This window comes from Cryptotermes secundus, unplaced genomic scaffold, assembly GCF_002891405.2.
Source record: "Cryptotermes secundus unplaced genomic scaffold, Csec_1.0 scaffold252, whole genome shotgun sequence".
Classification (NCBI taxonomy): Eukaryota; Metazoa; Arthropoda; class Insecta; order Blattodea; family Kalotermitidae; genus Cryptotermes; species Cryptotermes secundus.
In genome coordinates this window covers 37,122-62,030 of record NW_019733321.1, presented here as the reverse complement: position 1 = coordinate 62,030, position 24,909 = coordinate 37,122, and the positions used below count along the sequence as shown (strand labels likewise).

The 24,909-nt window shown below is 40.7% G+C and overlaps 2 protein-coding genes across 4 annotated transcripts in view; one reads left to right on the top strand and one right to left on the bottom strand.

The window, feature by feature from the left end:
• LOC111867926 (zwei Ig domain protein zig-8-like) overlaps window positions 1-24,909 on the top strand; it is a gene marked incomplete at its 3' end in the record, with an annotated part of 336,655 nt that overhangs the window by 285,461 nt on the left and 26,285 nt on the right. The gene's annotated exons all lie outside the window — the stretch shown is intronic.
• Window positions 1,468-18,219, bottom strand: LOC117282590 (2-hydroxyacylsphingosine 1-beta-galactosyltransferase-like). 3 transcript variants are annotated; one of them, XM_033752863.1, is made up of 2 exons: window positions 17,359-18,219; window positions 1,468-1,598 (listed from the first exon to the last, which is right to left on the bottom strand). In XM_033752863.1, the coding sequence occupies exons 1-2, from the start codon at window positions 18,187-18,189 to the stop codon at window positions 1,557-1,559; spliced, it is 873 nt and encodes a 290-aa protein (XP_033608754.1). In that variant the 5' UTR covers window positions 18,190-18,219; the 3' UTR covers window positions 1,468-1,556. The 3 variants fall into 3 exon arrangements, 2 of the variants coding, with proteins under 2 accessions (XP_033608754.1, XP_033608753.1); XR_004513385.1 differs by lacking the exon at window positions 17,359-18,219 and adding an exon at window positions 3,984-4,038 and having other exon boundaries at window positions 1,513-1,598; XM_033752862.1 differs by lacking the exon at window positions 1,468-1,598 and adding an exon at window positions 12,896-13,039.

Genomic DNA, 24,909 nt, shown 5'->3' with positions numbered 1-24,909 from the left:
CTTACGCGCCGGCCACCCTTTACCCTCCAGTAAGATTCCTGGTACTCATTTCTGTTAGAGGCTGAGTCGAACTCAGGGCCAGTGTGCGGCTGGAAGGATTAGGTCAGTTGAAAAATTCAACCTCATCTGGACTGGAACCCGCCACCTTCCGGCTTGTAGCACAGTGCCTTAACCAACTACGCTACCTCATACCCCTGAGGTGCTGAAGGTAAATGCGAAAAAGGTGAAATTCCCCGTGCTAAATTATTTAAGAATTACGCCATGAAGACATGTGGGGGAATGAAGGTGTAGCTCCACCCTTCTTCACCTCGACACTAGATGGAAGTAAGTAGTTAACTTCACGTCCCGGCCGTTTTACTCCTGGAAAATCGCACCTCGGCATCCATTTTGCATGAGGCTGGGTGAGTCCCAGAGACATTCTGGACGCTAGGGAAAAGAGAAAACCCGCTTACTCCTGCCCGAGATCAAAAACCGCCCGCCCAGCACCTTGCTATGCCGACTGAGGAATCGCGGCTCTGTCCACGTCACATGACCTAGGTTTACATGGGAAAATAATATTAAAAACAAATCTTCACAAGGGAGATCTCTAGGACACAAAGTCACGTATGAACACGGTAGTGAACTTTGGGTTCTGTAAAAGACGTGAAATTTCTTTACTGTCTAAGGGACTGTTAACATCTCATGCAAAGGCATTGCGTCAAGAAGTTAGTTATGTGCAGTTACTTAGTTTGTTAGTTAACCATGCAACCTGGAACACAAACGGGATTATAATAAAGACAAGAGCATGATTCGTGGCAACAATGTTCTAAGATTTACAGCACACAAAATATTTGCTTGGAATGCATATGGGATATTGGTGGGAAAGCCGGAAGGAAAGAGACCACTAGGATGACAAAGACGTAGGTGGTTGACAATATTAAATATCTTAGAGAGAGAGAGAGAGGATGAGGTGGATTGGGCTGGATCGATCTGGCTCAGGATACGGAGAAGTGGAGGGCTCTTGTGAACACGGTAATGGAACTTCGGGTTCCATAAAATGCTGGGAAGCTCTTGAGTAGCTGAAGAATTGGTGGCTTCTAAAGAAGGGCTTACTCCAAGGAGTTAATTAGAACATTTGATTTTTTAGAGAAAAAGAAACGGCATTTGTAGCAAAAGTCTTCGGCGTTTCCCAAAAATAGGATATTTATTTACTTACAGGAAAACTTAAATTATTGTAGAAAGAAATTCATCAACCTTAAACTGCATTAAATGCATCTGTGATTTTTAAATCCTAAAGGATCCCATAATTCATTTATGTCCTTTTTAATTTGGGGGGATAATTACTTGTAGAAGAAATGGATTCGGTAGTTGACCAACAGCGACAGATTTTCTTAACGATACGGAATAGGACGAAAGGGGCAATAACAGATATGACTACTAGCACCAGGATTACATCTATTAGCATGTATTGGTGCCAAGCAAGTTCCAAAGCTGCTGACCGTAAGTGCGTCCCTCCGCCATATCTGATGACGTATTCAGTGCAGAAAACTGCGGTCTCAAGCGCTGACTGAGGGCGATCACGAAATATCCTGGACAGTTGCCTTACGTTCTTCTGGAAACTAAAACAATGAAAATGTGCTGTTATGTGACTTAAATCTATTCTAATAAATAACAACAATTAATAAGAATTAATTCAAATTATGATGGAATTCACTGTAGGAGCCAGGACAGCGCAGTGGGTATAGCGACTAGCTACATGCTGGACCTCTAAGGGGTCGGAATTCGAGTCTCGTTAGGGTCAAGTATTTTCTCTTCTCAAAGTCGTTCATACCGTCTCTGGAGTCCACTCAGCCACCTATCCAATGGGTACCGGGGGCTTCTTCCCAGAGTTAAAGCAGTCGGGGCGTGAAGCATACCACTCAACTCCAGCTAGTGTCAAGATCAAGAAAACGTGGATCTATACATCCACTCCCCCATACGCCTTCATGGCGTAGTACTTAATTAGTTAAGCAAGGGGACAACTTCATCCTAACTTTTACCTTTACGAAGAAATTCACTGTTATTGGGGCTAAAAGTTTGTCACAAAAATCGCCTTCTTGGACCCTATTCTGAGTCAATAAATTTTATATTGTCACAATCTATATTATTAAGACCCATTATAGTATTTTCCTCACATCTGACCGGTTTACCGGTCCGTGTATTCCCAAAAACATCTCCCTAAAGATCGTCAGAATATTTTGTTTTCTTCACCGGCACACGTGTTCCATCATTCCAACCATTCTAGAGCAATGTTTCTCAACCTTTGCGAGACCGCGGCCCGATAAACTACATTTTCTTTAAGATGAGGACCCGGTATAACTGATGCCAGGGCCAGGTACCGGGCCGCTGCCCGGCGGTTGAGCAACACTCTTCTAGAATTAGTCAGCCGAAGAATGCGATATGAAGAGCAGAAATTCCGAGCAGGAAATGTCTCCGAGACTCAGGCATTCTCCTCAGCTTCCAGTTGGTAATATGTGCCTTCATATTGCCCTCAGGTTATGTTCTATGCTTGGTATATTTTACTTGTCTTTTTGGAACATACTTAGTTCTTCTTACATTGCCTGTATTTCTTTCTTAAATAGTTCTATAGTCTGACTGAGTTCCGTTCTCCCCATTTCCCACATTAGCTCTTCCTGCATCAAACAACTTCTTGATTTTTCAGTTACGAACGGGGTCTCAGGGCCGCTAACTCGAAGTCTCCATCGTTTGAACTTGTCGACTTCTCACTTCTTCCAGTAGGAACACAACATCACTCTCACTCTTTCTCTTTAGATTAGCGTTGCCGTTCCTGTGGCCACGAACTGCCTCCACCGAGTACTCCAGTCAGAAATCAGTGTCGCGCTGCCCCCACTTCTCACGAAAGTCACGGGGAGACTCGGTTTTCGTTTAGGACAGAGCGGAAGTCACGACATGGCACCCATGTGTCGCGGAACTTAGTTGACCTACAACTACACAATGTGGGGTTAAGTGACCAATAGAATCTGGAATAGAAGTACCGCTCTGTTTGAACACACCAATCAGTACGAGGAAGTAGTAAGTTGCCTGTGACGTCACATAAACTTCAGAAATTGAAAGGGAACGCGACACTCTTGCGAAGCCTCGAGAGGGACGACTCACATTTTAGATTTAGGCTGGGGTGGAACCCAAAATTAACAGGATCTGGAATTAGATAATTAAATTTTCTTTTCAACTTGAAATCTATGTATGACTCTACAGTCCTTGTGGAAGTCCGTGGCTTTTTCAGTTTCTTAATCCATACAGAATCTGTAGAACCCCTTGCAGGGGTGATCAGCTCATAGCAAGGCCGCTACCTGCATACAGAAAAACACAAACACATAATAAACGCATGCAGGCATCTCTGTCTTGTGTGGAATTCGAACCCACGATCCCAGTGTTCGAGCGGGAGAAGACGGTTCATGGTTTATACTGCGCAGCCACTATGATCGGCTTCAGCTTGGAATAGTTCAAGTATTCAATTCTTTCTTAGAATCCGTCTCAGCACAACAATACAATGGTCAAGGCTAAAATTAGCTTAGCTACATGTTTCGGCTATTAAAGCCAACATCAGGCAAACACATGATCACCATATTCACACACCACTGAACTGCAATTGCGATGGTGAAGCTGGATGCCTGATAATTATTATATTATAATTACATGGTATAAAAACACAGTGAACTATAAACTTATTATAAAAACGAAAATTATGGCGTAAAATAAGGTTAAAAACCCTTCATGTGATATTGCCTATCATCAAGTCAGTTGTTGCAATTTTGTTATATTCCCGCGGACATTGCGGTATATTCTAGACTTGTATACACGTAATAAACTGCTTGGAGGCCCGTGGTGTAGATGTAGTATAGTTTTCACATTGATCTGGAAGTGATGTGAGAACAATGGCATTAAATTTATTGTAATTAACTATTGATTTTGGTATCGATGCTATAGGTGTATTGTTTGCTTACTGTTTAGCCGGTGCCTCATCTTACAATGTATTTGTCCGCTCTGTATGGAGTATAGATTGCAACTGATTTGGTGATGTATGTTATTTGTGAAGTCGTTGCAAGAGAAGGAGGGGATGGGAAAGGGGAGAGGTAGGGGGTGTGAGGATGTGGTGGGAGGGAGACATAACTGTAGATTATGTTTGGTATGCATGGATGTTTACATTATATATAGGGTTAAAAATTTCAGTAAAATTATTGTTCAGTTGTAAATTTTGTTTACTGATTTCGTAAATATGAAATCTTTCCTAAGTATCCAGTGTTCGACCTGTCTTGCCGATATATAGAATTTCCAATGTTTTGTCTGTCTTAGTAGATTCATGTGTGGAGTCTGATATTATATGTTGAGCAAATTTGAATCTCTGTCCATTATTTGTTGTCTCTCTCACGTGTTCTCTGAATCTGATTTTAAAGGTATGTCGTTTATCCTATGTATTTAAACGGACAGTCAGCACATTGTACGTGTAGTTGGTAAACTCCGCTAAGATTGTACTTAGCATTTTTTTTTCGTTTATATTTATTTTCAAATAAAACAATATTAAACGTCTTTTAACAATAAATGAAAACAAAAATGATAAGTACAATCTTAGCGGAGTTTACCAACTCACAGGGAACACTATAAGTCCAGTATCTCAGGTCCTGAGGGCCTCTATCTGATCTGGATCTCAATAATGAGCTGCGAAAAATATGTTTCTTTTTAACACTCTCTTGATATTACATCTGTTCCTGGTAAGACTCATTTTCTCGAAACGACTGTGGCATGTAGCACGAATGAGGAGCAGATGAATGCATATAGGATACTGGCGGGAAAGCCAGAAGGAAGGAGACCAGTAGGAAGACCAAGACGTAGGTGGGTGGACAATATTAAAATAGATCTTAGAGAGATAGACTGGGATAGTATGGACTGGATCGATCTGGCTCAGGATAGGGGCCGGTGGAGGGCTCTTGTGAACACGGTAAAGAACCTTCGGATTCCATAAAATGCTGGGAAGTTCTTGAGTAGCTACACAATTGGCGGCTTCTCGAGATGGGCTCAGCTCCATGAGTGAGCGAGTCCCTTGTGTGTCCGAACTACGTTTCATCCCAGACTCACCGAGGGCTGAATCCATGAAATGTTAAGCATGAACCTTGCGTGCCGAAAGGCAGTTGTTTTGATAATATTCTATGATGGACAAATTAAAAAATAATGGTCTAAAATAACTTTTGCCGTTGTCTCCCATATCTGGAGGTTGTCTTCTCCTTCCGAAACCAGATGGCGCCATGCTGTGGTAACAAGGGACCCAGCAACTTAACAGAAATTGAATTTACTCCACAATTCTTATTGTAAACTCCACAGCCTAGGTCCATGATCATCTAGTGACTATGCGAGTTTTGAGGTTTTCACGGCGATGACTATGAAGAAAGTCGTCTTCTGGGATCTGGCGCCGTGTATTCTTGGTTTTAACTGACGTTTCGGAGGAACATATCGCCTCCATCTTCAGGGTAGTTGAGTTGCGTGCAGCTACAGCTATCTGTATTCGCACGCAACTCAACTATCCTGAAGATGGAGGCGATATGTTCCTCCGAAACGTCAGTTAAAAAAAAAGAATACACGGCGCCAGATCCCAGAAGACGACTTTCTTCATCTAGTGACTAGCTCCGTGGATGAAATAACTGGGCCCATGGAAGAAACCCTTGGGAATTATTCGATGTTAAGACGACGTTCCTAATACTCCATACTTTTCGAAGTAAGAACGATTCATCAGAAACCTGACACTTTTCCAATGATAGCTCACTGTCCTCTCTTCCGGAATAAATTTGAAACTCCCTGGAGAAAGCACTTCCTAATTGTGACACGTGAGTTAAGTACCGGAGCTGTTTCCCTGATGTGACAACTTTTCGGCAAGAGTTCGGGAAATAAATATATATTTTATGCCAGCTTAGAGCCACATTAGCAAGCGGTAGCGTAGTTGGTTGAGGCACTATGCTACAAGCTGGAAAGTTGCAGGTTCGAGTCCCGATGAAGTGGAATTTTTCAATTTACGTAATTCTTCCAGCCGTACTATGGCCGTGGGTTTGACTCAGCCTCTAATAAATGAGTACCGGGAATCTTCCTGGGGGATAAAGGGCGTCAAGCGAGTAAGGCTGACAACCTCACCTCCATCTGTGAGCCGATTGTCTAGATAATGTGGGAGCCTCGGTGTCTCACAATCCTATGGGCCCCCACTGCCTGTTACATGGACAGCTAGAACCCGTTTGAATCTCAGCGGGAAACTATCTCCCTGATAATCGCCATGCTTGGTCACACTGAAGTTACTTCACCAGCCCTCAGTCTCATACACGTACATATAACCCTTGACGGATAATTTAAAATCATTCATTTTCTGTATATGCGCGCTTTAATCTTAAATTTTTGGAAGGAAAATACGTTTATGCTAAGATACTAAATTGGTAGAAAAACGATATGCACTAATCATTGCTGCCCTCTGGACGTGCGCTATGAAACTTGGGCAATGTGGCCAACACAGTGCACCTTTCACTGGCGTCGTTTGTTTCTGCCATCTACTCCACTTATCGGTAAATACTTGCTAATATACGTACATCAAGATAACCAGCATGAACCTGATGTATACACAAGTATTTTGTTTTATTCCAGCTGGGTCCACTCGGCACGGCGGCCACCGATTGGCCTATTGTAGTCTGCCCCGGGTGATTATGATGATGGAGAATTTTGTGGAATGAAGATTGGCAGGGGAAACCGAAGTACTCGGAGGAAACCCTCCCTAGCGCCACTTTGTCCACCACAAATCCCACTTGACCAGACCCGGGATCGAACCCGGGCCGCCGCGGTGGGAAGCCAGCGACTAACCGCTTGAGCTATGGCGCGGCCCCAAGTACTTGTTCGTATGAAAGGCAAGTCTGAGTGCTGGATTTTTGGTTCTCACAGCGGTGGTTACGAAGGGTCTTCTGGGTTAAAATGCCTTTTAGTCCACTGAAAGTCAACCGAAGTTTCGGAGGAACATATCGTCTCCATCTTCAAGGCCATCTTCAAAGTCGCGATTCACTAATTCAACCGGCCTAAGACCAACGCATCGCTATACATTAGTAATGAGGCATTCGCTGCACTCACCTCGGATCGTAAATGACTCCTGAGCGCATTCAGAAGGGACTCCAGTGCTATATGTCTGTAGTCCAACATTACTGCAACGCCCTTGGAAACACAGTTCTGAATGTTTAGCTTCTGGTCAGCAATGAAAGGAATTCCCAACATTGGAACCCCGAAATACACGGCCTCCTGCACTCCCATCAGCCCTCCTTGAGTTATAAATAAACGAATATTGGGGTGCGCTAAAATAAATGAAAATTTTAAAAATTAATTTGAAATAGAAATCGGCCCGTTGAAATCAGCTGTAAACTGAAGACATTAATAGAAGAATCCAATTTTTTAAAATGAGATCTTAAATTCTGTAACGATGGTACATTAGTAAAAATATTAAATTTCTGGATACTATCCATCGTCCTGCTTATTTTTCAAAACACAACGTTTCAGACAATGTATTCTGTCTCCGTCTTCAGGTAAAACATACACAATTGGAACCCAATCGCTAGAGCTAGTCCCCATCTCAGGATATTAGGATTACCTCTATCGATTAGTCCCAATTGAGTAAGTTTTACCTGCAGACGGAGACATAATCCAGTCTCCGAAACGTTGTGTTTTCAAACATAAAGAGGACGATGGATAATATCTAGGAACACAATATTTGTACTATTTGTTTTATGCTATCCGATTCAGTGGAAGAAATACAAACTGAGAATGTAGTTGTTCAAAAGAAATTAAAAAATTTAAAGATATTTCATTAAAAAGGCTATGTGATTCATGCATGTTTCAGCTGTAACGCCGCTGCTTCTCGGAAGCAATTTATTGGCACTGCGCTACTAATTGAGAAAAAGTAGAAAAGAGCACATTTGTAACTGGTTCTACACATTGCAGTCATAAAGAATTTCATGCTCAGGAACTTCTAATGTCAACCGTATCTGTGAAGATGTTTTTTTACAGTCTCGACGGATAAATTCTTACTTTGATTTATTTTCTCATGGGGTGAGACTGAGCCCACTTGGTACTGCGGCCACTGTTTGGCTTACTATACCAGACCCAGATGATAAATGATGTTTGTGGAGCATTCGGTTGAATGCAAATTGGCAGGAGAATCCGAAGTACTCGGAAGACACCTGCCTCAGTGTCATTTTGTTCACCAAAAATCCCACATGACTTGTGGCGCAAAGGCTTGTCCCACCCCTGTAGTTTTATGAATTCTGAGTGTGATATTTGGGGTCATGACCTCTACTAAAATCTGTAGCGTGTCGAAAGGTTAACCTGCCACCACTTATGAATGTTAAATCTACCCCTGCCATTTAAAAAATCAGTGGAGTCCAGGAGTATTTCGTCTGGGACTTTCCTTTCTCAAACTCTAGTGTAACTAGGGATTCTTGAGGGGTTCATGATTTCGAGACATTTGTCTGCAACCTTAGTTTACATTAAATTTTAAGAACGAGAAAAGATTTGCAGGGCGCATATTGTCTGGGTTGTTACTAGGAGAATGCTGGCCAGACTTAGGTACGCCAGCTTTTGTATGTAACATAACACAGCTCAACAAATCCTCTATATTCTGTAGTGAGTATCTGCTCTCTGTGCTTGGAATACACGCTCAGCCACCCATCGTACAGCCATTATCACCGAATTATTACGCTACAGCTCGGCCAACATAATTCAGTCAACCCACCAACATCTTTGGACAGTACTCCTGACCCGGGCTCGAACCCGGGCCACCGCGTTAGAAAGCCGGCGACTAACCGCCTGAGCTATGACACGGTATATAAATTATAGCAAATGTAGACTCCAGTCTACATACGCCTTCTGAGAAGATGTACGTATTTCCCAGGGGTGTTTATTTCCTAGAAGGCTCACTATTGATGTGCCTATCAGCACAACACATACGGTCGTATTGAAATTAACACGAGTCGGATATTGTTAGAGTTTACGCAAACAAGGCTCATTCGAATCAACGGTAAAGCGAATCTGTTGATGTAAGAATTGGATTTGTTACAGGCTGTCTAATTCCAGAGGAAGCCATTCCTTGTTATGCAAAATATTTTTTGCGCATTTGTCGCGTACTATATAACTTACGTAAGATTTGAGGCTTTCACGGCGGTGACTATGAAGAAAGCAGTCTTCTGGGATTTGGCGCCGTGTATATGTGGTGTTAACCGACGTTTCGGAAGAACGTATCGCCTCCATCTTCAGGGTAGAAGGAAAACTGTAAGAAATCCGCAAGCGAAGGGACCGTGAGAACCGGTAAAGGCAGACTGGTCTACCCTGAAGATGGAGGCGATACGTTCCTCCGAAACGTCGGTTAACACCACATATACACGGTGCCAAATCCCAGAAGACTGCTTTCTTCATAGTCACCGCCGTGAAAGCCTCAAATCTTACGTAAGTTATATAGTACGCGACAAATGCGCAAAAAATATTTTGCATAACAAGGAATGGCTTCCTCTGGAATTAGACAGCCTGTAACAAATCCAATTCTTACATCAACAGATTCGCTTTACCGTTGATTCGAATGAGCCTTGTTTGCGTAAACTCTAACAATATCCGACTCGTGTTAATTTCAATACGACCGTATGTGTTGTGCTGATAGGCACATCAATAGTGAGCCTTCTAGGAAATAAACACCCCTGGGAAATACGTACATCTTCTCAGAAGGCGTATGTAGACTGGAGTCTACANTTTGAAAATGTCTTTTCACACAGGTAGGTACTACCAAATACAGAGATCAAACCTCGAGCATATGATCTTAATTCACCATATTCATCACTTGGAAGACACTTATAGAATTCTGTTAGATTGTTCTCTTGGAATTTGCCTTTTAGCATGTTATCACACTGCAGATTAATCACTTCCAATTGAAGGTTAGGTGGAAGTTCCTCAATTGTACAGTTAAATGGATTTTCAAATCTGGAAATGTCTTCTGCACTTGCATCAAGATCCGAAAAACGTCGCTGGAACTGTTTTTTGAGCTCAGAAAATATATCACCTGCAAATTCGTGCGGGAATGGGGAATCCACTTCTTCTTTTAATGTTTGACAGCATGGGAAATGCACGAAACAGCTTGACATGATTTGTGACTCAATCAAAGCCAGTTGTCGTCAAAATGATTTTACCGCAGTATAAGTTTCACATATTAGCACTGTTTTGCCTTGTAGCTTCAAGTTGAATCCCATTTCCCAAGCCATTCAGTGTTCGATAATAGTGGTTGAGGAGCTATAGGAGCGCCACACACGGCAATTCTTGCAATTCCTCAACTCAAGGTCAGCCGTTTGAGTACGTAATCATCCATAGACAATATGTTCGATAAAACGTAGGTTTCTTCCTATAAATAAAGCTTCATAGACGCAGAAATATTAAACTCATATTATAATAATTATCTTGTTTCATGAAATATTATCCCACTTTGACATTTTTAAGAGTTTGGATATGTAAAATCTATTCTTAGCGCGCGGGCCGCAGAAAAAGCGGCGGCGGGCCGGAGTTGGCCCGCGGGCCGTAGTTTGCCGACCCCTGCCTTAGACCGCTCGGCTACCGTGACCGGCTCTTTATATAACTTACGTTCGCGCAATACTCAACATTTCATTGCTACGGAAAACCGAACTTGCATAGTTCCAGAACTTCGGCCCGTTATAAGAGAACACTTCCACATAATATGAAAGTATTACAGGCGGAGCTAATATTAAATCTTACAGAAACACATTTCATAGTTCAGAATATGTGCAAGCAGCTGGTAGTTTTTCTCTCCGTCAAGAAATTTCATGCTCTTAATTTCGTCTTCAGATACTCGGGTGCACTGTTTAACAGCGGAGGGCTCAAGTTTGCTGTCAAGAAACTCGAAAGATCGTCACAACTATTGCAGGTGCTCGCGGTAAGAACGTTTTTAGTCAGTCGCGACGGCATGATTAGTAACCCTGCATCGTATCCGGGAGGTGCAGGTTTCGAATTCCTGCTCATACGCTCGTTATGTTTACTGAGATACTTTCAGGTTTTCCCAGGTTCCTTCTCTCAGGCACCAGGTAATTCATAATTCTCGGTCACACTGTCATTCGCTGTTATGTGTACGTATGATCAGTGTACTTGGAAATGCAAGGTTAAAATGCCGGAGACAATCATAAATCAGACCTTTTCTGCAGTCATTTCAGTCGCTTTTATGTCTTCACGACCTATCAATTTAACATTATATCCCCATTTTGGACTACGTGCATTATAGTGGAGGTTTTCAACCAAAACGTTCCTGTTTTATTACTCCTACATATGATGCTTGTGCTGCATACTTTTTTTCCTTTGGCGGTACAGCCCGAATTTCGGCCTTGGCCTACCTCCACGAAACTCTCCGTTTCACTTCTATTTACTAAGTCTAAGACTCCTTGGGCGGGTGATCACCTCATCGCAAGGCCTCTACCTATATTTAACGCAGAAAAACTCACACACACAGAAACACTGAACATCCATGACCTGAGTGGGATTGGAACCCACGATCCCGGTTTCCGAGTGAACGAAGACAGTGCATGCCTTAAACTGGTTTCCTACCGTGAGCGGCGTCCTGCATACCTAATATTTTTAATTTCGAAATTCATATTAAAGGTCGTTTTCTTGTTTTCTATTGTTCCAATAAAGTCGTTCATGTGATAGGAGCCACCACAGAACTCCATAAGCGTGTGCACGACCTAATTATCACACTTTCAGAAAAACGAAATTTTAATTCGTTAACTAATACTACGCTGCAATAGTATGCCCTTTTTATTTACTGCGCTCGTTTGGCAGAAGGAATTGTAAATCGAATAGTGAAGGCTAGGACGAAACTTGTTCATACAATAAACTTTCCATGCAGTTATTCACTGTTATGTGATAGTAAATTAGCGATAAGTCAGAACTGTTTACTTAATGAATAAACAGTCAGTATAAAGGCTTGAGTGTTCACTCTTTTTACGGACGCTAAACGAAGAGTGAATTGGGCCTGTATAGAATGTATGAATTGTTTGGCGTTTTTTAAATGTACCACTGCGTTAAAGAAGAAACAGAACTTATTTTAAAGCACCTTAAATTCTTCTTTTAACTCTTACTGTGTTAAAAAGCCATGGCTGATTATTAAATATGGGAGCTCGAAGATACCGTCATAACATAACTTTTTTAAATAGTTGAAGGCTTTCAGACATAAGAAGAGAAGTGTATAAATGTCATATGTGTATGTTTGAAATATATGTACATTTTCATCCAAATTATTATGCCTCCTACAAATATTCTGCGAGATACACGTAGATCGACAAGTAGAGTTGCCGTAAAATTGTCCGATATCATTGGAAAATGACAAAACTCATGAAAATCCTGCCAACGGTTCTCGAGTTCTTCCATGTGACTGATCGAACTTAAGAGCCCCACCTGTTTCCATACGTGCCCAGTAAGAATATAGCCTACGAAATGTAGCAACTATATTGTGATTAGTTTTGTAACAATGACTGTGTAATTAAGAAAGTGAAATCGAGATACTGAAGTGTACGACGTCGCAAACAGAAACGTTCTTTTAACTTTCAGTGTATTGTTGCTTAAAATACTGGCAATTGAAACTAACAAACTCAAGCGACCATGAAGTATTTCAATTTGACGTACACGTCTGCATTCTGGTTTGAATAACTGTTTGTAGTACGTGAACTGTAAAAGCATAACATTGCTCTGGCAATTACAAAATTGCACCCTTAAATGACTGGTTACCCAGAACGTCCTTCTGAGGCACCCAGCTCCGCGTAAATATGTTGCTTGGGACTGCAGGCATTTTGTCAGCCTTGCACTTCCACAGGACGCGAAATGGCAGCTGTGTGAACGCTGCTATGAACGTCTGCAGTACCTCAGGAGGGAACGTTTCAGAACGAAGCATGGTGCCTTAACTGAAGTATATGACGCCCTGCGGCGCCTCATCCAGCAGCGTCTGTATGTCCTGCAATAAAATATGCAATAAAGCATGTTATTTATTAAATTAAATTAAGTTGGGAAATTTCCGTTGTCTCAAATATGTTGGCAATGCGCGATACGTTGAAATTTGGTTCACTTCTAACTTTCATGCACTTGGTGGTCTAATTGTTAACAAACGTTTTGTGTTCAAAGCACGTCGGTTCCGATATCAAATTGCCACTACTTTCGAAAATGAAAATATACGAACATGAAAATATTTACCGTTCAACGACAACAAATCACGTGAAGACGGAAGTAGAGAGGATACAAATAAACGTAGAATGAATTCTGGAATTCGCTGCGTAAAATGTTGATTTTTCGAAAGTCGAAATCATATATTAGGCCGCAGCAGCGGAAACCTGACGAGTTGAAGAAATGTCATGCCTATAAAATCAGACAATGTGCAGTGTGTAACGTGGTTACTGTAGGATTCTGACGATGATGTATAACACACAGAGATATTGGGTTTTCGGAATTTATCCATCGTCCTGGTTTTTAAGATAACTAAGAAAAAAACGACGTTTCGGAAACTGGATCTCTTTCCGTCCTCAGGTGAGGGAGAACACATATTCTGTTGGGTCCCTTAGAAAGAGCTAGCCTCAATCACTGGTCCAGTGTTTTTCTTAGTTATCTTAAAAACCAGGACGATGGATAAAGTCCGAAAACCCAATATCTCTGTGTGTAACGTAATCGTAACACGTCTTTAAGTAATATTCATATATTCACTTGTTCCTTCTTAAGTTATAATGTAACGACTTTTTATCATGTGCAGTATTACATAGCGTCCAGTGCGAAGTCAGAGAATGGTTTTGTATGAGGAATTGGGAAGATCTGGAGAGGAACTGAACTTTCTACATGTGCCATCCCAGCATTTGCCTAGAATTGCGGAGGGAAGCCACGAATACCTAGTCAGGATAGACGGTTCACAGTCCAGGAATCGAACCGGATAACACAGAAAATCAAATCAAGTGTATTATAAAAATTACAATATTACGAAATATATCTCATTGAGAAAACATTAAAGTGAAATACTTAGGATGAAATTATAACACGTTCTGTAATACTTCTAAATTCAACACCCTCACAAACTTCCTCATGAGGACGGACGAGATGACAAATTACTCCAGAAAGCGAATAGCGTTGGGGGACTTACTAATCCAAAAGGCAGTCATGTTAGCAGTGAATATATGCATGAAATTGCGAAAATATCTAAACAGTGTTTCGTCTTGTTTACATTGGAGTTTAAACGTATGACTGGTAACACAAGCGATTACGTCAATAATTATTTCACTGTTTGTAGTTCGTTTCTTTATTTATGTAAATAAGATGTGTTAATTTAAGAAGTTATGTCATAAAGGCCAATTGAATTGAGTAGGGAAAAATGAAGCTCACTGTATATTTTTAATACTTAAGATGTCCATATCTGTCGCTCGGTCGGTATAATATGCTTGCGGACTAAAAGCCACAGAGTTCAAAAGATGTTCATATCAGTGATAATTCATACCGCTATATTCTACGTCATGTTATAGTGCGGTATCCAAAAAAAAAAACATCTCAGGGAAACAAACTGCCTCTATGTTCCAGCTCCCAGCAACTCCCATCTCTAGTGTGGTGGGAGTGTGTTCTTCCGAAACGTCTGTATCCACCTACTAGACTACACGGTCCTATCCAAGAAGAACAATATTTGAATATGTTTGAAACGAGTTCGTGCAAACAGAGTGAATAGTTTTATAACCCTATCTTTCTTCTTTGTTTGACGCGACTGAGTCAGCTGACTAAATTTTGTGGCCTCTGTAATATCTCGATAGTATCTCGCCTGGCGTAAACGAAAGAAATGACGAAAATGTTGTAAATAACGAATTATCCTGCCAGTATGACTCGGTTTATCGTGTTGATTCAAGTAAACGTATCGTCGTCTAACCTTGTGGTCATTCAGGCGGAACGCATAGACCGGTATCGCGTGTAAGTGTCCGGCCTTCAGGGAAGCCTTACCAAACGAAAGATCAGAATATCGGCAACTGCCGTAAAACATCTGTAGTACTTCCATCAATGGCCGTCCTTTATGTATTGTTCTAATATTTCATCTTTCATTTGAAAAGTCGGCCAACATCACAAATAGATACATGTTTCTTTCTGTAGTCCAAAATTTAGTTGGCAATTATTCGATTTTTAATCACAGAACATATTTTTTTACAGTATTTTGTGTAAGTTATACATTTACTTCTGTCCGCCTTGTGTAATTAATCTAAAAAGATCAGTTCTGATTGTTGATTTGTTTCGAAATGTCATTGTCCAGATTTCGCGCATGGATGAGAGACGGTTGAATTTTGCTGTTAAGGATTATCTGTGTTTCGTTATTGTTTCATATATTTCCCCATAACCTCTTGACTGCTAGGCTTATATTTTTTCATAAATATTCATATTTCTGCAACGGCATCATTTATGATAAGTAACTGAAAGAACAACGTAAAAATTTGACACTCTTCACGCAATTGTCAGGGAAAGAACATTTATATAGAACTTTGTTATATAAATTCCTGAATAAATATGCATTCGTTCAAAACTGAACTGGAATAATTTTTGTGGTTTAATTAACATCGAATTGTACCACAAGAACTTTCTTACGAAGAACAGTTCCTACAAGCGGCATTTTTTCGGAGACTCAGTAGCCGGTGGTCCGCATTTTAAGCCTTCTAATGCGGTTTTTTTTGAGCGGCCTCTCTGATTTTCTTATCATCCATTCCTTGTATATGTGCTGTCCATTATTATGTGGAACTTTTCGTATCTTTTGTTCGTCATGGTCAGATATAGAGACATTACCGGTCCTACGGCAAATTATTTGTTTGTATAAGGCTAGGTCTTTTATTCAATTTAGAAACAGTTACAGAAACTTCATGGAATTTGGTGTAAAATTATTTTATATGACAGAAAAGCGGTACTGCTTCTTAATCACTACCATATTAGGAAGCCAAAATTTGAAGTTTTTGAGCACTTAATTACGCACACCGCCTTGAAGACGTCTCAGGAAGTTCCACGAAATTTGAAGTCGGCACCAGATAGTGGTGAGAGGTGAGTTTGTGGCCGGTTTACTCACCGTAAAAGGTGTTTTCTATTGTATCAACGTCGTATAGAATTCTTAACATGCAAGGATAGGAAAGTAAGCGATTAGTTCTTCCGAGAACTTCTTGTTTTGTGTTTAAATCAAAGGCATCTGAGACAAATAATAATAATATGAAGAGAATCATTCGAGCATTTGATTCTGCGAGCATAAGAACACCAGTAGCATCCCTACACAGCAGACAATTTGCAGATTAATTGTGGAACGCATTTTTCATAATTCATGCAGTTACTGTAACTTCCGCGCACTAATATATGTACGGACCTTATAAACATCTTGTTGACAGGTGTGAGAGCGCAAGGTCGAACTGGGAGACCGGATATGTAGATATGATCTGATGCCCGAAGGCTGACCACATCTGCAGACATATTTCCAGACTCGTTTCCTACTGACCATTCATGAATGTCTTCCCACCCTTTTGGATGCTGCGTAATATCTGCACTTGAAATAACGTAGTTAAAGAATCTAGAAATCAGACTCGTAACACAGGATCGATACGTTTATGCTTGCGCAATGAGCAGCTACAAGAAGTGCACGCTTTACGAAATGCGATTATTGTGATCAGTCGACGAGGGCGCCGTTTGTAGCAGGCCAGGAAGAAACTGGAAGTGGAAGAGACTTTATGGGAGACCCAGGTGTAGATTGGAGGATAATATTAAAATGGGTGTGGGTTTGTGTACTGTATTCATGTGACTCAGAATAGGATCCAATAGGGAACTTTTGTTGACAGGTTTCTGTACAAGGTAAATAGTTTTTGATCATCTGAGGACCTGTGTTGTCTTCAAGATGGAACTGTTCCGTGGAGTTTGTTAAGAATTGGTCAGTCTGCTTATACAGCAGTCATCCTCAAATTTCAAGCAGAGACAGATTTTTAATGGAAGGATTAGTCAATATATTAGATAATTAGACACTGATTTCTCAACCCATGGCCTCTTGTAAGATTCGTGGTCAATGAAGTGGCACCGGAGAAGTATTTTATCACCTTTCGGTTTCCCCCTCCTAATTATCATTCTACCATTGCTGCACATTTATCTATCACTGCCCCCTGACGTGTGCCGGAAACACATTCTCAGTCTTGGTCTTTGAGTTGGGTACTTCATCTGTGCGGGTATAAGAGTCTGGTCTGTATGCCGAGTTAGGCTGGGCGTCAGGACATGGCCACATGTAGCGGTCTGCAGTGTACATACCTGAGGCAACTTACTGGCGCTCTGAATGTGGAGTCCTCCGACTTCCACGACGACCGGAACTGTTGGTCTCGGATAGTTTACGCTAAAGTGACTGTTTACCAGAACGAGACTAACGTTGCGAGCAATATCCGACAAGGCTGGGAGATCATCCCCAAAATATTTACGTGCTATCCGATGTGTTGGCAGCTCAGAGAAATAGTAATAGACCCACTTAATCATTTCTGTCTGCACCGTATTCTGCAGCCTTTCCCAGAAAGTCATTCTGTCTGTGTACTGTGCGCAGTAGTTCTGAACGTGGGCAGGGTTGTCTGGGTTTGCTGTACGCTCGTTTGACCATGGCAAAGGGACGCTGGTCATTAGAGAAATGTGGGGGGCTTTGAATTTGTGTACAAAACCTAAAAAGCAATCACTACCAAATATTTCATTTATAATAAGATCGAATTTCTCTTCTGATTTCAGTAGAGTTTCAATATTCCGATGTTCCAACACCATTTTGCATGTTTCCACACTGTTTCTTATTATCAAAAATGGAAGCAGAACATTGTCATCTTTTTCCACAACGCTTATGTTTAAACTATTATTAAATCTAATGGAAGAACCCGAAATGCTTATATCTGTATAGTTTTTAACTGGACTGTGCTGTGGAAAGTGACTGACTACAACCACGTCATGGCCTCTTGCTGCCAGTGCTTTCAGTAGAGTCTCGAACATGATGAAGTTACTTTCGGCGTTGTGCTGAAAAACAGCCAGTATTCTTGCTGCATGAAGATTGCGCAGTGTGCAAATCACAACGAATAACATAAGCACAGCATTAAACTTCATATCGCACATGAAAATACGTATTTCAATTCATTGTTAACCTTAAATTACACTGACACACACACACACACTACTTGTCCATGCAGCACAGTTTTCACCAGGCACGAAAATCCACGAAAGTGTCCGAGTGATTGTTCGTTGTAAGACGATCGGTAGCATGCAGTAATGCCACCTGTGGGAAACGTGTTTCAGACTAGTGGTAACGTGGTTTGTGAATAGCGATTTAGAAATAATTTCATAGGACGTGGTTGTGACCTAATCGAGGTATTGTCTATCCCCTATCATTTGCCTGGAGGGAGTGAGATAAACCTCAAAAAAACCCTCAGTCAAAGTAGCCGAAATACTGGCCATGATTCGAACAGAGTACCTCCCATATAAAGCTCTAGAGCACTGCCGTTATACCAACCTCATAGGTTTATTACAGAAGGTATTTTAGCCTAATTTCCTTATTTAAAATAAAAAGGCTTATGAGATCATCTTGCTCTCTGCCCCCCCCCCCAACGTTGTTAGGCAGCGGCTCGGCAAGCACGTTTCCAAGGCAATGAATACTCACGCAAGAATATAAGAAGTGTTGGGCACGGTGTTTTCTGTGGGATCCCACAGTATCAGACTCAGTGCTCTTATGTTAAAAGATAAAAGGTAAAATTGTTCCTGTGCTTAACTTGAGCACTACGTCATGAAGACGTATGGGAGAGTGAATGTATAGATCCACGTTTTCTTGACCTCGGCACTAGTTGGACGTAAGTGATCAGCGTCACGCCCCGGCCGCTTTACACCAGGGAAAGAGTCATCGGTACCCATTGGATATGAGTATGGGTGGACCCCAGAGTCGGTCTGGACGACTTGGAGAAGAGAAGATTCTTGACCGTACCGGGATTCGGACCCCACCCTCCTACAGCCAGTAGCCAGTCGCTATACCGACTGCGCTATCCCGGCCCTCACATGTAGTTAAGAGAAATTTCGCGATTATACCCTTCATTATGCACTTTTCATCAACTTCCTCTTTTCTCATATTTACTAAGATCCAGGAACCGCGCCATAGCTCAAGCGGTTAGTCTCTGGCTTCCCACCGCGGCGGCCCGGGTTCGATTCCGGGTCTGGTCAAGTGGGATTTGTGGTGGACAAAGTGGTGCTTGGGCAGATTTTCTCCGAGTACTTCGATTTCCCCTGCCAATCTTCATTCCACCAATTGCTCCACAATCGCCCTCACCTATTATCTGGGGCTGGTACAATAAGTCAGACGTGGCCGCAGTATAAGGGACTTAGTCCCACCCCACTAGCAATAAAAAAAATACTAAGATCCAAGTGAAATTATGATGCATCTTACAAATGGAAATAAATTCTTTTGTTTTCAAATCAAATGACTTAATAAACCGAGTGGGGCAGTAAATCCAGATATCATGAACCTTATACAGAGTTTCCTTAAATGAGTGATGTAATTTTAAATTATAATAATAATAATAACAATAATGTCACGTGTCAGGGTTTCCGTGACGAATAGTAAGGGGTTCTGGATTGGATGATTGTATCTATTAACACCTTCGCTTACAGTCACTCGTAATCACAATAAATTATAGCGCTATCGCTAATCTTCCCACTTCAAAAATCACTAGAACACGCACCATTATCGTCCTTGTACTCTCCTGTACTCTTTTGCTCTTGTATTCTCCTGTACTCTTCTGTCCTTGTACTCTCAACTGATCTCTCAGTTTCTCTGGGAACCTCACTATACAGCCGCGGCACGGATGACATAAAAAACACCCTTCTTCTATTAGGGATGCGTGTTTACAGCCCCGTTGCTTAACACTAGGCGTGGCGCGGACCATATAGAAAACACCTCTTCTGTTGTTACAATTGTTGTTTAACCTAACAAATAGTCGTAGTGTAGCCCACAGAGAACACAGCAACTATGGTTGCGTGTTCTCTGGACCGTGTATATTGAGTCGCTGCCTAGCAATGGTCATATTTGTCACAATAATATTAAAGTTGTATAGCCTAATGCTATAAATGTGGGAACACTGTGTTCTCCCACACTGAAACAGTTTACTCTAAATGTGACGTCTTCTCTCACGCTACAGTAAGCTTCTACGAGGTGAACATTTTCCGGAAAAAAAAAATGGGTCGGCAGAAATGCACCAATTCCACGGCCAACTAGAATTCCCGATTTAACCGTTTAAATGCTTTCTTCTGAGGCTATACCGATAACATTGTGTGCTCCGAAAGAATCCGAGATCTGAACCTTGTGAGAGACAACATCTAAGCGCTACTGGAACTGTTGCACTGCTAGAGGGTACGAGCGGGTGGAGTGGAGCTGAACATAGATTCCATGTTTTGCAGAGTGGCGTGTGGTGTACATGTCAAAACTTATGGAGTTGTATGCAAATGATAGGAAATGTACGTGTTTTGTTGTTTGTATCTAATAGGAATTTTCCATAATTTATCTTCATTAGTTCCCTTTAATCCAAATTCCAAAACGCATAATTGTTTTGTAGAAATTCTGCATTTTAAAGCCCAACTTAATTTCCAAGTACTTCAAGGTAATTGGTTAAAATTTATGGGGTATGTTTATTTGTACCCGCAACAATTGGTAAAGTGAACGTCAGCCACCAGAGCTTGAAACTCAAGTTTCACGATGTACAATCTCGGGAGACGACCACAGTGGCCGCGAGGTCTAAGGCATGAAATGTCTTCGTTCGCTCGAACACTAGGATCGTGGGTTCGAATCCCACTCAAGGCATGGATATTTGTCTGCGGTTATTCTATGTTTGAGTAGTTCTGTGTGTAGTAGCGGCCTTGCAACGGGCCGATCCCCCGTCCAAGGCGTCTACCGACTGTGTGTGGGATTAAGAAACTGAAACAACGGCCAAGTTCTAACAAAAAGACTGTAGAGCCATAGACAGACAGACAGACAAACAGACAGAGAGTTGTCTCTCGGGAACTGTGGCAGGCACAGAACTGTATGTGCTTGTACCGCATCAGATCGAAACATGGCGCCGTATGTCATTTCTTAGGCTTTGAGTGATAATTTTAGTTGCAATCGGATATTTCAACAGAGAGAAGGGGCTGAAACAAGAATAAAAGGACAGGAGCTAAAAAGAAAGGAAGAAAAATAGAAAGAAAGAAATGAGAACTAAAAGACGAAAATAGCATGGGAACAATAAAAAACAATCGAAACGAAACAAACAGAGATGAAGGAAGTAGGAAGTAAAGTAAGCAAATGGAAAAGAACGAAAAAATTGCGAAGAAGGAAACATGATAAAAAGGTTGAGAGCAGGAACGAAAGGCAAGAAACAAGCCGAAGAGAAAGGAAGCAAAAGTGAAAAAAGGATGGAAAATATAGACAGAAGAATCAAATGAAAAGAAAGCAGGAAAGGAACGAAGCAAGAAGGAAAGATAAAGCTCAAAATAGATAATGAAAAAAATGGAAGAGAATAAAAAAGAATGGAAGGAAGGGTCTCTACTCCGAGGGAAATAAAGACGAATTGGAAAGAAGAAAATAAATTTAGATGAAAGAAATCGGGAAAGGAAGAGAATAAAAACGGAAGCAAGAAATGGAGATGAAAAGGAAGGAAATATGGAAAATGTAAGTGAAAGAAAGTATAAAAACTATAAAGAAAAAATATGAGAAACAATTTATGCGTTTCCCTTGAATCTTCTCTAGTTCCATTATGACCAGGTTTCCTTCCGTTGAGGGAATGGATCTTTAGAGATGAGGAAAGGATTTACATTTTCAGCAATGATATATGAATAGAAGAAAAATTCCGGAAATATTGAATGAGGCATTATTGATCTCAGTTTTTAAAAAGTCGCTAAGAATATCTGTAATATTTATGTGGGATTTCCTTTTTGTTAACAGACTCCAAAATATTTCCAGCTACAATAACACAATAAAGACATGAGAACAGTAGAAATCTGTTCAGAAGAGCAGTAGTGTGAATTTCATGACGACACATAACATGAAAACGCAATGTTCATATTGAAACATTTGATGGAAAGAAGTAAATTAATATAAGTTTGATTTGTTTCATTCTGGTCCGTCCGTGAAAACAGCACAGCAGCCATGAGCAAACCCTGGACGACATAAAGAACCTCCACATCAAGATAGCCAGGTGGCACAATATCTGCCCCATATAAGAGAGACGATGGGAGGACGAACACGAGCCTGCATGGTTTACGAATTTTAATCATTGACAATCTAAAAAACTTAATTAGCATCAAGGAATTTTATACAATTTTTTAAAACTTACATTCCCAGGAAACTGCTGTGTTTATGAAAAGTTCTATTCTGTGTACTGTGTGTTGTAACATATAAGTGTACGTACTTTGCGTGTAAACAAATTATGTGATAGTGGTTTCCTATTTGTAGTGATGTTTGCCCTCTGAAGATGGTCCACAGAGACCGAAACATGTAAGGGTGTTAAGTTTTTATGTAGTAAAAAAACTTAAGGTAACATTCGACGGAGTGATTTATAATTTGTAAATTAATATAAAAACTTCGCAGTGTGCTCTTCTTGGATTAAAGAAAGCATAGATGAAGAAATAGGCAGAAAGTTTGGCAAGTTCTGGAAAATAATAGTGCTACAATCGTTGTAATGAGTCAAGTGAAATAATGTAAGAACAAATAAAATAGAAAATAATGCTGCTGAACAGAAATACACGAGGATAATTTTAATAAATCAGGCCTTAAACAAGGATATAAATTATCACCTTTCTTACTCCTCTTATGTTTGTACAAAAATTTGATGGAAATTTATAAACCTGAAGAGGTAAGTTTGGACATATACTGCCCGTTGCATATAATTGTGTAGCTGATGTCCAGGTATTATTATCAGAACAAAGAAAAATAGTTGCAGAGAGGAATTGCTGGTCCGGATAAGACGTTGCAATTATATAACATGAAGATATTTATAAAATGGAATGTAGCCTGTAGACCCGTATATGAGTAACGACCTCAATACAAACAAAGAAACAACATTCGCTGTTAGGCAACAGATTCTTAATGAGCAAGTATACGCAGCCGTTACTGGGTAACACCTTCGCAAACAAACACGTTCCCACGTAAACGGTTAGAATACAACAATGGATGGTATTTTCTACTGCGCGGTTCGAGCCGATATGTTATAACAGACGAATTTAGAAACTATTCACTTGTAAGGAAATCTGTGAAAAGACTTGGTCGGTGCAGTTGAAGAATCCCCACTGTAAGAGCCCTTAGCTCGGAACGACTGGAAAGATTTTATACGTGTTTCAGTGAACTGTAAAGTGCGGAAATTATTGATAGTGTTATAGTTACTTGTAGTTACGACATGTAAGTGGTCAATAAACCCAATCTCCAATCAGAAATCTCGTCGATAGTCACACTAACACGTGACACTATCAATGATTATGGCAGTGAGAGAGAAACACATAAGAGTAAAAGTAACAGTGAATGGAATATTTTTGGGAGAGGTCAGTAAATTTAATGATTGAGCTGCCGAATTTCTAGTATGGAAATAAATATAAAGGATAGTAAAATATAATGAAATAAAAGTTTTGATGAGGCATAATAAAAATTTATAAGGCGTTAGGCGAGTTCATAATGTAGTCTCAAAAACAGTTTATTATATGGAAGTGAATGCTGGGCCCTTAGAAACACACATGAACGATGGTTAAATCGGAAAAATTAGATTTCTCTACAGTTTGAAGGAAGATATAAGGGCGTTATCTGTGATTAATAAAATGACATAGCATTAAGGAAACCCAAGAAAAATTGAGAAATCACATTCATTGGATGGCGGACTGCAGATTGCCACAAAAGATTATTTAACTAAAAGAGCTGGGAAAGTGGGATATAGGAAAAAGAAGAATTAGATATTCGAACAGTTTGTATAACCTCGGAACAGGTTTAAGTGATTTAAACCTTGTAAGGAAGGAACAAAATCTTGAAAAGAGGATTAAGAAATGAAGTTGGCAAATACAGAGCAAGGAAGCAAAGAGGAAAGGGAGGAAGAAGTAGAAAAAAAGGAACAAATTCTAAAGAAATACAGGAAAAAAATGAAAGATACGAAGATCGAAAAAGAAAGATGTTTGAAATGAAGCTGATAAGGGAAATCTCTAGTCATTACGTCATGTTATTGCAGTTATATTAACCAGAATTAAATACTCCCGATAATGTATTAGGGTACATCTTCCAATACCAGATTTAGTCGCAATCTCTGCAGTAATTTCGGAGTATAAAACTACCGAACAATCGGACTGAATTACGTAACCTCCATGGCTTCACTACCTGTACGTTCCACAAACAGCGTGGGACTCCCTGTGTGTTGAAGACAGAGGAAGCGGGTTCCTGCGAAACCTTGGCAAATAACCATGGAAGTACATGCTAAAAGCAACGATACTAATATCGTGTATACACACGTGTAGTTACACACTTAAACAACATTCATGGGTCTCCAGCAGGTCCTGAAGACCTTGAAACAAAGCAGACAGCAATGCCGCAGGCCTGAAAAGGCGGACACTGAAATGACTACAATTTAGAGTAAAACTTTTTGCTGTTTGCTACAGAGGCTGGAGGTTTTGTCCCATATACATCGTAGAGATTGTTTTCGTTTGGAGAATTATGATAAGTAAGTGCGCAGTCTGCCGGTCACGGTAGCCGAGCGGTCTAAGGCATGTACTGTCTTCGCTCGCCTGGAAACCGGGATCGTGGGTTCGAATCCCACTCAGGGCATGGATGTTTAGTTTGTGTGTGTG